General features: G+C 62.5%; 1 protein-coding gene across 1 annotated transcript; it reads left to right on the top strand.

Moving 5' to 3' along the window:
• The first annotated feature begins 2,013 nt into the window (after nucleotides 1-2,013).
• On the top strand, nucleotides 2,014-13,395 carry NOX5 (NADPH oxidase 5). Its single transcript, XM_062000113.1, is given in 16 exon segments — nucleotides 2,014-2,136; nucleotides 2,622-2,765; nucleotides 3,371-3,660; nucleotides 4,420-4,660; nucleotides 5,423-5,576; nucleotides 7,097-7,239; nucleotides 7,442-7,624; nucleotides 8,382-8,514; nucleotides 8,680-8,820; nucleotides 9,061-9,083; nucleotides 10,189-10,212; nucleotides 10,925-11,043; nucleotides 12,111-12,195; nucleotides 12,338-12,437; nucleotides 12,580-12,746; nucleotides 13,264-13,395. Coding segments are annotated over 16 exon segments (2,199 nt in total). The 5' UTR covers nucleotides 2,014-2,016.
• The last annotated feature ends 240 nt before the right edge of the window (nucleotides 13,396-13,635 follow it).

The raw sequence follows: 13,635 nt of genomic DNA, 5'->3' as shown, positions 1-13,635 counted from the left end.
CTCAGCAGCTGGTGTGTTTGCAGCAGCTGATGTGTTCTCAGCAGCTGATGTTCCTGATGCCAGGAGTGCAGGACGCTGCAGCTCATCCCTGTGGGTTCCCTGTTTGGGCACAGCTACACTAAGGAGCCATCAAAAGGTAACAGGGGAATTCTCCCAGAATTACTGGCATCCAACACTCTGCAGTCACAAGCCAGAACCTGTGATACTGGGTGAGACTCCCAAACAGCTGAAAGCCTCCTTTAGCAGGGGGTTGGGCTGGATGAGCTCTGGGGGGGTCCTCCCAACCCTCCCCCATGCTGGGATTCTGTGTGGCATCCCCACTGCACACCTGAGCAGTTCCCAAGCAGCCAGAGTGAGCTTTTGTTTTTGCACAGAGCCTCAGCAAACTCTCCCAAGAAGGTCAGGAGACAGAGGGGGTTTCCAGCTGGGCTCAGCAGTCCCAGCGTGAAGCAAAACTGCTGCTCAGTGAACAAACCGTGTCCCTTCTGCCCTCCTGCTTCACTGCCTGGAGCAGCCATGACATCAGCCCCAGGAGGAAAGCAGAAATGGTTTACTACCTGGTTTCTGCTTCTGACATTCCCATGGCAACCTCCTCCCCAGCTGAGTCACGCTTTAGTGCCGTACAAGTAGGATTTGTTGGGGAAGGAAGGTAGGCTGCAGTATGAGAGGGCCACTCCTGCCTGTGCTCCTGATGGCCAGTAAATAGGGGCTGAAGGGCTGGGTGAACACGAGCTCTTTGTGGCACCTGGCAGAGCTCATGCTCCCCCAGGTCAGGCTGCTTCGTGGCACAATAGGAAAGAAAAGAACAACCTCCAACAGCTGCCATCACCCACGTGTGAGATGTTAGGAGGAACCAGGCTGCAGCTGCACACATGGTGGCAAACTGTGGTTCTGAGAGAGGGACAGTCAATTAAAAGCAGTGTGAAGCAGGAGAGGGCTCAGGAGTGTCCCCCCCTAGGTGTGGGCTGAAGTTTGTGCCTCATTTCCAGCTGTTTTGCCCAAACTTGCCCTTTGGCTGCCCATTCTCCCTGGGAGCACCATCCCCTTCTGCTGAGCCCCTGTTTGTGTCCCACAGCAGCCCTTTGAGGAGGGTGACAGCAGAGGGTTGGGGTGATAAGGCACAGGCTGGTTCTGGGTTGTAAGAGGGCTCGTTGAATGCAGCAGCTCTGGGTTGGTTTCCTCATGGTTTCCCAATCAAGATAATGAGAGTCTGGGGCTCTGGTGCCAATTTGGGGCTGTGGTGGCAAGCTGCTGACAGAATGTGCCCTGTTAACCTGAGAAAGGAGCTGCACAGGCTTGAGAGTGTGCAGGGCTGCCAGGGAGTGGAGCAGTAGAGCTGCTTTCAGGGCTCAGCCGTGGGCTTCATCTCTGGGAGGGCAGTGGCTGCTGCCCTTGCCGAGGATGCTGTGCTGCAGGGTGCCTGGCAGGCCATGGTGGCTGTGTGAGCCCCGTGGGCCTCATGCAGCACAGGCAGCTGCAGATTTTGGGGTGTTATTTCTCCCTTTTGGCCATCAGCTGTGCAGCCACACAGCTCCTGCGTGGGCACAGTGAGAGCAGGGAGCTGCCAGAGGCTTTGCCAGGGCAACCCCACACTTCTCTCTGCAGATGCTTTAGCTCTTGTCATCTTGTGTGCTGGTGCTCACCGATTCGAGTCCATAAAAGCAAACACAAGTCTCAGGCAGGGACACAGGCATGGTGGGGGGGTGCTCAAAGGGCTGCATCTTTGGACTTGCCATGGGAGGAAAGCTGAAGGAGGAAGGGGTTACCCCTCATCTCACCTCCAGCACCTTTGCAGTGGGGTTCAGCAGCAACACAGGTACAATGAGGACTCAGCAGCTCCTTTCTTTGGGGTTGCATGTGATGCAGCAGCCACACGCTCCTCAGACCTGTGTCACTGCTGCAGCCAGCGTGGCTGCCCAAGCCCCAGCTCATCAGGACCCAGTCTGGGTAAATAAAGGCAGACTTTGGATGCTCTGGAGGTTTAGGGGCTGCTGCCTGTCTACAGGTTCCCCCAGCATGAGTGTGGCCCAGGATGCTGAGTGGCTGCGGTGGGTGAGGAAGCAGTTCAGGAGCATCGCGGGGCAGGACAAGGAAATCAACCTGGAAGAGTTCAAAACCGCCCTCCAAGTGAAGGAGGTGAGTGCTCCTGGGGGGCAGAGCTCTGGGGCCCCTTCCCCAGGCAGTGCCAGCAGCCTGAGCCCTGGCTGTGACCTCTTCTTGCACTTGGAGAGGATGAAGCTTAACACTAGAGTTAGGTGATGTGGGAGAAGGGGAGAGAGAAACGTGGCAGTGGGGGACACAGCTCAATCTGTGCTGCAAAGGCTTCTGGATACCCATCCTGAGGCTGTTGTTGAGCACATTGGGCTATTCCCAGGGAATATGCTCTGCCAGCTGCCTGTCACCCTGTCCCATGTCCCCAGGGCTCCCTCCCTCAGGCTGCGGTGCCAACCCCCCTCTGCAGAAAGCAGCCTTCCCTCCTCCCTCCTGTCCTTGGGCCATCCCTGTGACTTTCACCTTTCCCTGAGTGATTCCCCTTGCTGGGGGAGGGAGAGCTTAGTTAGGATTGAGCCAGTGGAGAGCATCCCAGTGCTGTGTGAGAGCACCTGTCCCCCTCCCCACAGTCGTTCTTCGCCGAGAGGTTCTTCGCGCTGTTCGACACCGACGGGAGCGGGAGCATCAGCCTGGAGGAGCTGCTGAGAGCCCTGAGCCTGCTGCTGCACGGGGATGAGACAGACAAGCTGCGATTCCTCTTCCAGGTCTATGATGTGGATGGTGAGATGATGAAAAAGAGATACACTGGGGAGGGGTTTGGGGTTGGGGTCGGAGCTGTGAGTTGCGAGGCAGCACAGTGCTCCTCCGAGCATCCCCCCCGGGCACGGCCCCTGGCTGGGTCCATACAGCCACAAGCATGGAAACACCAACAAGACATCTTTCAGGCAGCAATTCCAGCCAGCCACAGGCCAAGGTCTCCTCAGCTGTGAGCAGAGCAGTCTCTGCTGCACTCAACAGCCCTCTCAGTCCCGTTGGTAGCTGTGGAGCCCGGCACACTCTTCCTCCATCAGCTTGGGAAAGCTGCAGATAACCAAAGCAAAGCTCTTTTGGAGCTGCTTTTCCTGCTCTGCCCTGCTTGGGCTTAAAATGCTGGCCAGAGAAGTGAGTGCTGAGCCTCTTGCCTGGCTGGTTTGTTCTCTGACCTGGCTGCCAGACAAGGGTGTTTACACCCCTTTGCCAGTGCTGAGCTCTGCCATGGGCTTCATCTCTGAACGCCCTCAGCCCATGAATGGCAGACTTCTGAGCACCGGCCCTATCCTGCTCTGAGCAGGCACAGTCTCCTCCCAAGGAGCCCACGTGCAAGGCAGGGAGGCAGCAGCTGCATCAAAGGCAGCCAGTTTCTGGATGAGGGGTGCAGGGTGAAGGTAAAGCCGGGGGGTGTCGGGGTCCCCACGCAGGCAGCGGCTCCATCGACGCGGACGAGCTGCGCCTGGTGCTGCGCTGGTGCCTGCGGGAGAGCGCCATGGCCCTGCCCGAGGAGCGCCTGGCAGACCTCACCTCAGCCCTCTTCGAGGCTGCTGACAAGGACCACAGTGGCTCCATCACTTTTGAGGAGCTGAGGGAAGAGCTGGAGGCTTTCCCAGAGGTGATGGAGAACCTGAGCATCAGGTACCTGCGGCGGCTCCACGGGGCTGCAGGTTCCCTTCTGAGCACCTTCCCCCTCCTGCCTGGAGCAGAAAGCATGGGGTGGGATGGTGCCAAGCTAGGGGCTGGGCTGGGCTGCAGGAATAGGTGCTGGCATGGGTGCAAGGCTAGTGCTGAGATGAGTGCAGAGCTCAGATGCAGGGATGCTGCTGGGATGGGTGCTGGGATGGGTGCAGGGACGGTGCTGAGATGGGTGCAGGGACGGTGCTGAGATGGGTGCAGGGACGGTGCTGAGATGGGTGCAGGGATGGTGCTGGGATGAATGCTGGGATGGGTGCTGGGATGAATGCTGGGATGGGTGCAGGGATGGTGCTGGGATGGGTGCAGGGATGGTGCTGAGATGGGTGAAGAGCTCAGATGCAGGGATAGGTGCTGGGATGCTGCTGGGATGAGTGTTGGGATGGGTGCAGGGATGCTGCTGGGATGGGTGCAGGGATGGGTGCAGGGATGGGTGCTGGGATGGGTGCAGGGCTTGGATAGAATGCCAAAATGGTTGGGCTGGGAAGCAACCCTAAATTCCTCCTGTCCCAACCCCTTGCTCTGGGCACAGACACCTTCCACCAGCCCAGGTTGCTCCCAGCCCCATCTAGGCTGGCCTGGAGATAGCAATGGATGTGGGGATAGTGCAGAGATGGGTGCAGGGATGGTGCCACGCTGGGCACAGGGCTGGGTGCCAGCTGGGTGCAGGAGTGCCCAGCTTCCCTCTGTCTGCTTTGCCCCCAGCGCAGCGAGCTGGCTGCAGCCCCCGCCGCGGGCACAGAGGAGCTGGCGCCTGCGCTGCCTCAGCCGGGCGTACTGGCACAACCACGGCAGCAGCCTCGCCTTCCTGGGGGCCTATACCAGCCTCAACCTCCTGCTCTTTGCCCTGGCTGCCCTGCAGCACATCAGCCATGGCACCTGGCTGGCGGTGGCCCGGGGCTGTGGCCAGTGCCTCAACTTCAACTGCGCCTTCCTCGCAGTGAGTGTGGAGCTGGGGGGCTGCTGAGCTCGTGGGGGGCACAGGGGGGGGGTTACCTGAGCCATCTACAGTCACACACCAGGACCTGTGCCAGGGGTTCTTGGGAGGGCAGCAGTGGGCTTTTCATGGAATCACAGAAGCATTTGGGTAGTTAAAGCCCCTGGAGCTGCTGCAGTCCCAGCCCTGCCCTCACCCTGCCCAGCCCAGCACTGACCCACAGCCCTCAGCACCTCAGCTCCAGGGCTTTGGGATCCCTCCAGGGCTGGGCACTCCCCCAGCTCCCTGGGCAGCCTGGCACAGGGCTGACACCCCTCTCAGGGAAACAGTTCTGCCTCAGCTCCAACCTCAACCTCCCCTGAGCCAGTTTCCTCCCATCCTGTCCTTCATTACTGGGGAGAAGAGCCTGACCCCCAGCTCCCTGCAGCCTCCTGTCAGGCAGTTGCAGAGTGCCCTTATGTCCCCTCAGCCTCCTCTTCTCCAGCCTAAATAACCCCAAGTCCCTGAGCCTCTCCCCACCAGGCTTGTGTTCCAGCCCCCTCCCCAGCACGAGGAAGGGTTGTAGCTGTGGGACCAGGCTGTGTGGGCTTGTGGGGACTCTGTGGCACAAGGACACCCCTGAAACCCTGCAGAGGGGTCCTTTATTTCTGCCTCGGGGTGCTCTCCAGGCTCACCCCCCATATTAGCAGGCAGCTGGCTCTGGAAGCTCAGGGACCAGCCCCTGATTGAACCCCCAAACACCTCTCATTGCCCCCCAACGTCACCCTCGAGGTGCTGATGCTGCGGAGGTGCCTGACCTGGCTACGAGCCACCCCCGTGGCCAAGCTCTTGCCCCTGGACCAGCACGTTGCTCTGCACCAGCTCGTGGGGTACGTGGTGCTGGTGCTGGCGGCCGCTCACACCGCTGCCCACCTCGCCAACTTCAGTAAGTACCAGCCCCTGGGCGGGGCAGCTTATCTCAGGCAACCAACAACCCTCTCAGCCCTGGGATGGGTTCCCCTCGTCCAGTGCTGGAGCAGAAAATGCCTCTGGGTGCAGGGGCCGGCGCCCACAGCACTGATCCGTCTTGGGGGAAAGTCCCAGGGGGGAAACTCACGTCCCAGAGGAATGCACATGCCGCAGGGAGGGGAGCACGTGTCCCGGGGGGAGATTCTGTGTCCTATGGGTGATGCCCCTGTCCCAGGGAGGATGCCCGTGTCCCGGGGTGATGTCCATGTCCCAGAGGTGATACCCGTGTCCCAGGGGTGATACCCGTGTCCCAGGGGTGATGCCCGTGTACTGGGAAGGATGCCCGTGTCCCCCTGGTGATGCCTGTGTCCCGGGGGGATGCCCATGTCCCAGAGGTGATGCCCCTGTCCCAGGGGTGATGCCCATGTCCCAGAGGTGATGCCCGTGTCCCAGGGGTGATGCCCATGTCCCAGAGGTGATGCCCGTGTCCCAGAGGTGATGCCCGTGTCCCAGGGGTGATGCCCATGTCCCAGAGGTGATGCCCGTGTCCCAGGGGTGATGCCCGTGTCCCAGGGGTGATGCCCGTGTCCCAGGGGTGATGTCTGTGTCCTGGGATGATGCCCGTGTCCCAGGGGGGATGCCCATGTCTCAGGGGGGGTACCGGTGTCCCAGGGGGGATGCCCGTGTCCCGGGGGTGATGCCCATGTCCCAGAGGTGATGCCCGTGTCCCAGAGGTGATGCCCCTGTCCCAGGGGGAGATGCCCGTGTCCCAGGGGGGATGCCCGTGTCCCAGAGGTGATGCCCGTGTCCCAGGGGGGATGCCCGTGTCCCAGAGATGATGCCCGTGTCCCAGGGGGGATGCCCGTGTCCCAGGGGGGATGCCCGTGTCCCAGGGGTGATGTCCGTGTCCCAGGGGGGATGCCCGTGTCCCAGAGATGATGCCCGTGTCCCAGGGGGGATGCCCGTGTCCCAGAGGTGATGCCCGTGTCCCAGGGGGGATGCCCGTGTCCCAGGGGTGATGCCCGTGTCCCAAGGGGCATGCCCGTGTCCCAGGGGGGATGCCCGTGTCCCGGGGGGATGCCCGTGTCCCAGGGGGGATGCCCGTGTCCCGGGGGGATGCCCGTGTCTCAGGGGTGATGCCCGTGTCCCAAGGAGGTTGTCCATGTCCCGGAGGGGCTGCCCGTGTCCCAGGGGGCTGCGGCGGGGCCGTGCGCTGCCCGTTACCCCCCTCTAGCGGCTTCCCGGACGGCTGCTGAAGGGCTCCCACCTCTCCGCACCCCCTCGTGCAGCCCCGCACCCCACAACCCCGCACCCCACAGCCCCCCTGACCCCGGAGGCTGCAGCGCCCCCCTCCAGCCGCGTTTTCCCCCCCGTAACTCCGAAACGCTGCGCTGTACCAAGGGCCCGAGCGGAGCCGTTGGGCGCTTCACCCGCAGCGCTGCGGCGGGCGGGGGGCTGCGGGTGCCCCTCGCCCCGTGCCCAGCCGGCTGTGCCCAGGCAGGCTGCGGAGCGGGCAGCGCGGCATCGGCGCGGGGGGCGTGCGGGGCACGGCCTGGCAGACGGGGCTGGCGCTGCAGGGGCTGCTGCTCGTCCTGGCCGCCTTCTCCAGCCCCTGCGTCCGACGGAGCGGCCACTTCGAGGTGAGTCCCGCCCGGTAAAGGGCTGCACGGGGAGCGGCTGCACACGCGGGTGCTGCCGCGTTGGGTGGGGAGAGGCCCCTGGACACCCCCCAAGCTCCTCAGATTTGGGGTTTCTGCCCTTTTCTTCGTGCCCTGGGCTGCCTCTGCCCGCGGGATGCTCTGCCACAGCCTCACCTTCCCACGCGCCCTGCTCTGCACACAGGTTTTCTACTGGACCCACCTCTCCTACATCTCCATCTGGACCCTCCTCCTCCTCCACGGCCCCCGCTTCTGGAAGTGGTTTGTGGTTCCCGGGTGCCTCTTTGCCCTGGAGAAGGGGCTGGGCTGGGCTTGGCGGCGTGCGCGGGGGCTGCGCATCCTGGAGGCCAACCCGCTCCCCTCCAAGGTGGGCACCCCTCCCGCGCCCCGCCGCTCTCACGCACCACACAGCTGCTCCAGGGCACAGCGACACCCGCCGTGTTGGCACCGGGCTTTGCAGACTGGGGAAGGGCAGGTTGAGAGAGCCCAGGGTGCGGGAAGAGGGGGCACAGCGAGCTGTGGAAGGGGATGATGCCCTGCTGTGTCACACAGCCCCCCAGGGGCTGGCAGGAGGAGGCAGGGGCAGGCAGGGACAGGGGGAGGAGCACGGTTTGGTTGTTAAAGCCCCTGAAGCTGCTGCTGTCCCAGCCCTCCCCTCGCTCTGCCCAGCCCAGCACTGACCCACAGCCCTCAGCAGCTCAGCTGTGCAGCCTCTCCAAGGTGCAGGTCAGGGTGGCTTTGGGCTGTTGCTGCTCAGGGGTTGCACTGAGCTGGAAGCACTTTCCTCATTTCCCAGCAGTTCTTTGTGATGTTCCCTTTAGAACTCTTACCTTTTTTTTTTCAAGTTAAAAACCCCTCAAACCTAAACTCTGGGGACAAAAAGCTGAGGCTTTGACTCTGAGTTTCTCCAAACCAAGCTGTTGTTTGAGGCCAGCCTGAACGTTCCTGTCCTGAGGGTGGAGGGTGAGGCTGGGCAGTGAACACACAGCAAACCTCTTCCCCATGGCAAAGCTGTAGGTCCATGCCACACTGGCCACTGTTCCAACGGGGAGGCACAAAGCCAGGTGCAGGGAAGGCAGCCCAGTGGAAATGCTGCCAGCTCCTCTGGTCTCCTGTTCCTGCAGGTGACCCACCTTGTGATTGAGAGGCCACAGTTTTTCCACTACAAGCCTGGAGACTACATCTACCTCAACATCCCGGCCATTGCCAGCTTCGAGTGGCATCCCTTCACCATCAGCAGTGCTCCTGAGCAGCAAGGTGGGTGCTTTGGGCTGGGCTGGCATCACCAGGAGGGTGTTTGGTATCACATGAGCCCTGTCAGGGCATCTGGGTCTCCTCTGAGGGTCGTGCAAGGAGATGTCGGTGCCCACAGAGCAAGGCAATGTTTGGCCACTGCTCCCCTTCCTCTCCCTCCTCCTGCAGATACCATCTGGCTGCACATCAGGTCGCTGGGCCAGTGGACTAACAGGCTGTATGAGTACTTCCAGCAGCCCCAAGCACCCATCCTGGAACCAAAACCTCTCAGCAGGAGCCTGAGGGAGAAGAGAGGCTGGGCACAGGTTGGTGCTGCTGCAGATGAGGCTCAGCTTTGGCAAATGCAGAAGTCAGGTGGCTCTTCTCCCCAGTGATGAGTGACAGGACAAGAGGAAACAGCCTCAAGTTGCCCCAGGGGAGGTTGAGGCTGGAGCTGAGGCAGAACTGTTTCCCTGAGAGGGGTGTGAGCCCCTGTGCCAGGCTGCCCAGGGAGCTGGGGCAGTGCCCAGCCCTGGAGGGATGCCAAAGCCCTGGGGCTGAGGTGCTGAGGGGTCAGTGCTGGGCTGGGCAGGGTGAGGGCAGGGCTGGGACTGCAGCAGCTTCAAGGGCTTTAACAGCCCAACCCAAACCATCCCATGGCTCAGAGTGGTGCTGGTTGGCAGCTGTCTGCAGGGTGATGGCTTTGCCACGCTGAGGGTCTCCTGTGCCCGTGGGTTTCCCAAGCTGAGTCCATGTCTGGCCCGTGTCGAGGGCTCTGACAGACAATCTGTCCCTGCCCAGCTCCAGGAAAAGCCAAGGAGAGTGGGCAGAGCTGGGTTGGGTGGGCTCTGCTGAGCAGCTCCCTCCAGGCCACCTCAGTTTGGGGCTGGGGGTGTCTGGTGGCCCATGGCCCCTGCCAGGTGCTGCTGGAACCCCTCCAGCACCACAGCCTGTGCTGGCCTTTGCCTTCCAGAAAGGTCTCTGCAGCAGAGTGGCCTCAGAGCAGGGCTCAGTGGCCACAGGGGGAGATGGAGCCGTTGAACTGACCTTGTACAAAGCCACAGGAGAGGAGGCTCCACCAGGCTCAGCCGGGGGGGTGAGTGAGCACCATCTCCCCCTTCCCCAAGCCCCACTGAGACCTCCCAGGGAGCAGAGCAGAGCCCTGGGGGCTCCCAGGGCAAGGAGGGCTGTGCTCTCACAGGAGCAGCCTGCAGAAACAAGGGGAAGCACCTTCCCAGTGGGGCAAAGCTTGTGAAAAAGCTCTTGCAAAAAGCAAGTCCTGGGCTGTAAATCGTGGCAGTGCCAGGACACTGAGAGGCACAGTCAGCAGCTTTTATCCCCCAGCATGAAAAGCTCTCAGGGTATTGATTCTGTCTGGGCTGGAGGAGCAGTCCCTGCAGATAATGAATTTCCATGCCCTAGTTTTAATGAGTTTCTCTCCTTGCTGCCTGCACCCTCTTCTCTGTGTCCAGAGAACACCAGCAGGTGACAGTTCCTGCTGTTGGTGGCTGGTGGGACATCCTGCCCAGGGCTCTGGGCTTGCTCTGACCCAGGGATATGTGTGTGCAGCCCCAGTAAACCCAGCTGGCCAGAAACCACCCACACCTGGGGAACAAGTATGTTTTGTGTTGGCTGTTTCAGGCTGGGGAGGTGGTCACTGCTCTCTTTGCCTTGCAGGACTCTGCCAGGCTGAGCCAGACCCGTGGGCTCTGCAGCACCAAGGTGAGGCTGCTTCACTCCCCCCCAGCCCCAGAGCTGAGCTCAGCAGCACCCAGGGACACACACATGTGCCCAGTCACCCCAGCTGTGCCTCTGCACAGGGTGTCCCAGCTGGGGCTGCTGCAAACCCCGTGCTGCTGGAGGGCTGCTCCTGCCCAGCCCCTCCTTTGCTCCCATAAAAGCCCCCAAATTGTGCCTGGGTCCTGCAGCACACTCATGCACTAACCCTGCTCCTATCCACAGCCTAAGGTAAGGATAGGGACAGGTCTGATGAGATCAGAGTAAGTTTGATGAGGAGCACCTGAGGGTGTTGAGGCTGGAGAAGAGGAGGCTGAGAGGAGACAGCAGCACCCTGCAACTCTGACAGGAGGTTGCAGTGAGTTGGGGGTCGGTCCCTGCTCCCCAGTAATGAGTGGTAGGAGATGGATTCCAGTTGCCCCATGGGAGGTTGAGCTTGGAGCTGAGGCTGAACTGTTCCCCTGAGAGGGGTGTCAGCCCCTGTGCCAGGCTGCCCAGGGAGCTGGGGCAGTGCCCAGCCCTGGAGGGATCCCAAAGCCCTGGGGCTGAGATGCTGAGGGCTCAGTGCTGGGCTGGGCAGGGCTGGGTGTGCAGCAGCTTCAAGGGCTGTAACAACCCAAATGACCCTGTGTTTCTGGGGGTTGTTGCAGCACCCAGGGGCTGCTGCATGTCTCCCCAAGGTGCTGGTCTCTCCTAGTGCTACATCGATGGTCCGTACGGGACGCCCAGCCGGCGCATCTGGGCGGCGCAGCACGCGGTGCTCATCGGCGCCGGCATCGGCGTCACCCCCTTCGCCTCCATTCTGCAGAGCATCATGCACAGGTCGGTGCCACTGCAGCAGCTGGGGCTGCAGTCCCAGCAGCACAGCCCAGCACCAGCTCTGGGTGTGCTTTGGGAAGCCCAGGATGTGATGTGTGCCAAGGCAGAGCTGTCCCCCCCACACCCTGCGGGGTGACCCCCATGGGGCTCCTCACTCCTGACTTGGACACTCACAACCTGCGGCCACGAGACACACAGCTGGGTCCCCTCTTGGTGTCCCCCTGGGGATTCCTGCTGAGGGAAACCCACTGGCAGGAGGTTGGTCCTGGGCATCAAACCAGAGCTGCTGGGGAATGGCTGCTCAGGGTCCTCCTGCAAAGCTCTGCTGGGGTGTGAGGGGGCTGGCAGGAGGAGGCAGAGGCTGGCAGGAGGAGGTAGAGGCAGAAGGAGGCAGGGGCTGGCAGGAGGAGGTAGGGGCTTGCAGGAGGAGGTAGAGGCTGTCAGGAAGAGGCAGGGGCAGGCAGGAGGAGGCAGAGGCTGGCAGGAGGAGGCAGGGGCAGGCAGGAGGAGGTAGGAGGAGGTAGGGGCTGGCAGGAGGAGGTAGGGGCTGGCAGGAGGAGACAGGGGCTGGCAGGAGGAGGTAGAGGCTGTCAGGAAGAGGCAGGGGCAGGCAGGAGGAGGCAGGGGCAGGCAGGAGGAGGTAGGAGGAGGCAGGGGCTGGCAGGAGGAGACAGGGGCTGGCAGGAGGAGGTAGAGGCTGGCAGGAGGAGGCAGAGACAGGCAGGAGGAGGCAGAGACAGGCAGGAGGAGACAGGGTCTGGCAGGAGGAGACAGGGTCTGGCAGGAGGAGGCAGGGGCAGGCAGGAGGAGGCAGGGGCAGGCAGGAGGAGGCAGAGGCAGGCAGGAGGAGGCAGAGGCAGGCAGGAGGAGGCAGAGGCAGGCAGGAGGAGGCAGGGGCTGGCAGGAGTAGACAGGGGCAGGCAGGAGGAGGCAGGGACAGGCAGGAGGAGGCAGGGACAGGCAGGAGGAGGCAGAGGCTGGCAGGAGGAGGCAGGGGCAGGCAGGAGGAGGCAGGGGCAGGCAGGAGGAGGCAGGGGCTGCCAAGGCTGTTTCTGCCTGTGCAGGTACCGTCGGCGAAAGCAGAGCTGCCCCAAGTGCCACCACACATGGTGTGAAGACCTGCAGGATGAGGAGATGACACTCAGGAAGGTAGGGGCAGGGGGAGGGCGATGCAGGAGCAGGGTTGGCCCTGGGGATGGGGGCAGGAGGGCCCATGAGCATCCCTTCCTGGGGAAGGGGGGCTGGGTTTCCCCCTGCCAGCTGCGAGGCAGAGGCTGCAGCATCCTTCCAGGTTGATTTCATCTGGATAAACCGGGACCAGAAGCACTTTGAGTGGTTTGTCAGCCTGCTGACCAAGCTGGAGCTGGAGCAGGCTGAGGAGGAGGCAGGAGGTGAGCAGGAGGTGGCCATCACACCCCCCCTGCCCCGGGGGTGCCTGACCCCTGCTTGGCATTGTCCCCAGGACATGTCCCCCAGGGGCCACGGTGTAGGGCTGGACCCCCATCCACAGCCAGGCTCCCCCTGAACACCCAGGGAGGTTTCTGGAGATGCACATGTACATGACATCAGCCCTCAGCAAGAATGACATGAAGGCCATTGGGCTGCAGATGGCCCTGGAGCTGCTGGCTGCCAAGGAGCAGAGGGACTCCATCACGGGGCTGCGCACCAGGACCCAGCCCGGCCGCCCCGACTGGGCCAAGGTGAGGGCTGCTGCTGCCCCAGCACCCACCCCATGCTCACAGGCAGGGAGCCACGTCCCACAGCCTGCTCTTTGCAGGGCACACCATGGGAGAGCCCTGTTTCACACTGGGAGGATGCACTGGGAGGTGTAGCCATGGGGAAGCCTCTCCCTCGGAATGACAGGACAAGAGGAGATGGGCTCAGGGTGCCCCAGGGGAGCTTGGAGCTGAGGCTGAGTTGTTTCCCTGAGAGGGGTGTGAGCCCCTGTGCCAGGCTGCCCAGGGAGCTGGGGCAGTGCCCAGCCCTGGAGGGATCCCAAAGCCGTGGGGCTGAGGTGCTGAGGGGTCGGTGCTGGGCTGGGCAGGGTGAGGGCAGGGCTGGGACTGCAGCAGCTCCAGGGGCTTTAACAACCCAAATGCTTCTGTGCTGTGGGCACTGGGGGAGGCTGGGTGGTGCTGCCAAGGCAGGCAGGACCCAGCCCTTCCCGGGGCAGGAGTGGGCTCTGCCATCACCTTTCTCCTTTCTCCTTTGGGCCAGCTGTTTGGGAAGGTGGCAGAGGAGAAGAAAGGCAAAGTGCAGGTGTTCTTCTGTGGCTCTCCAGCGCTGGGCAGAGTGGTCAGGGAGCACTGCAACAGCTTCGGCTTTCGCTTCTTCAGTGAAACCTTCTGAGCCGCCTCCTGCTGCCTCCTGCTGCCTCCAGGCAGGGGACTGGGCTCCAGCAGCCACAGCCTGCTGCAGTGCTGGGGGAGGGGGCTGCCCCTTGGGGAGGCTGGGATGTGCAGGGAGGGGAAGGGCTGAGCTGGGGGGATGGGATGGTCCTGGAGCCGTTCAGGGGGTCCCTGGAGCATCAGTGCAGGGGTTTGAGGGGGAAAACATTGTGTCCCAAGAGCATCTTTGGATGGGAAGGAC

Source organism: Colius striatus, chromosome 7, assembly GCF_028858725.1.
Source record: "Colius striatus isolate bColStr4 chromosome 7, bColStr4.1.hap1, whole genome shotgun sequence".
NCBI classification, from domain to species: domain Eukaryota; kingdom Metazoa; phylum Chordata; class Aves; order Coliiformes; family Coliidae; genus Colius; species Colius striatus.
The sequence above is the reverse complement of the archived record's forward strand: the minus strand, read 5'-3'. Positions and strand labels throughout refer to the sequence as shown.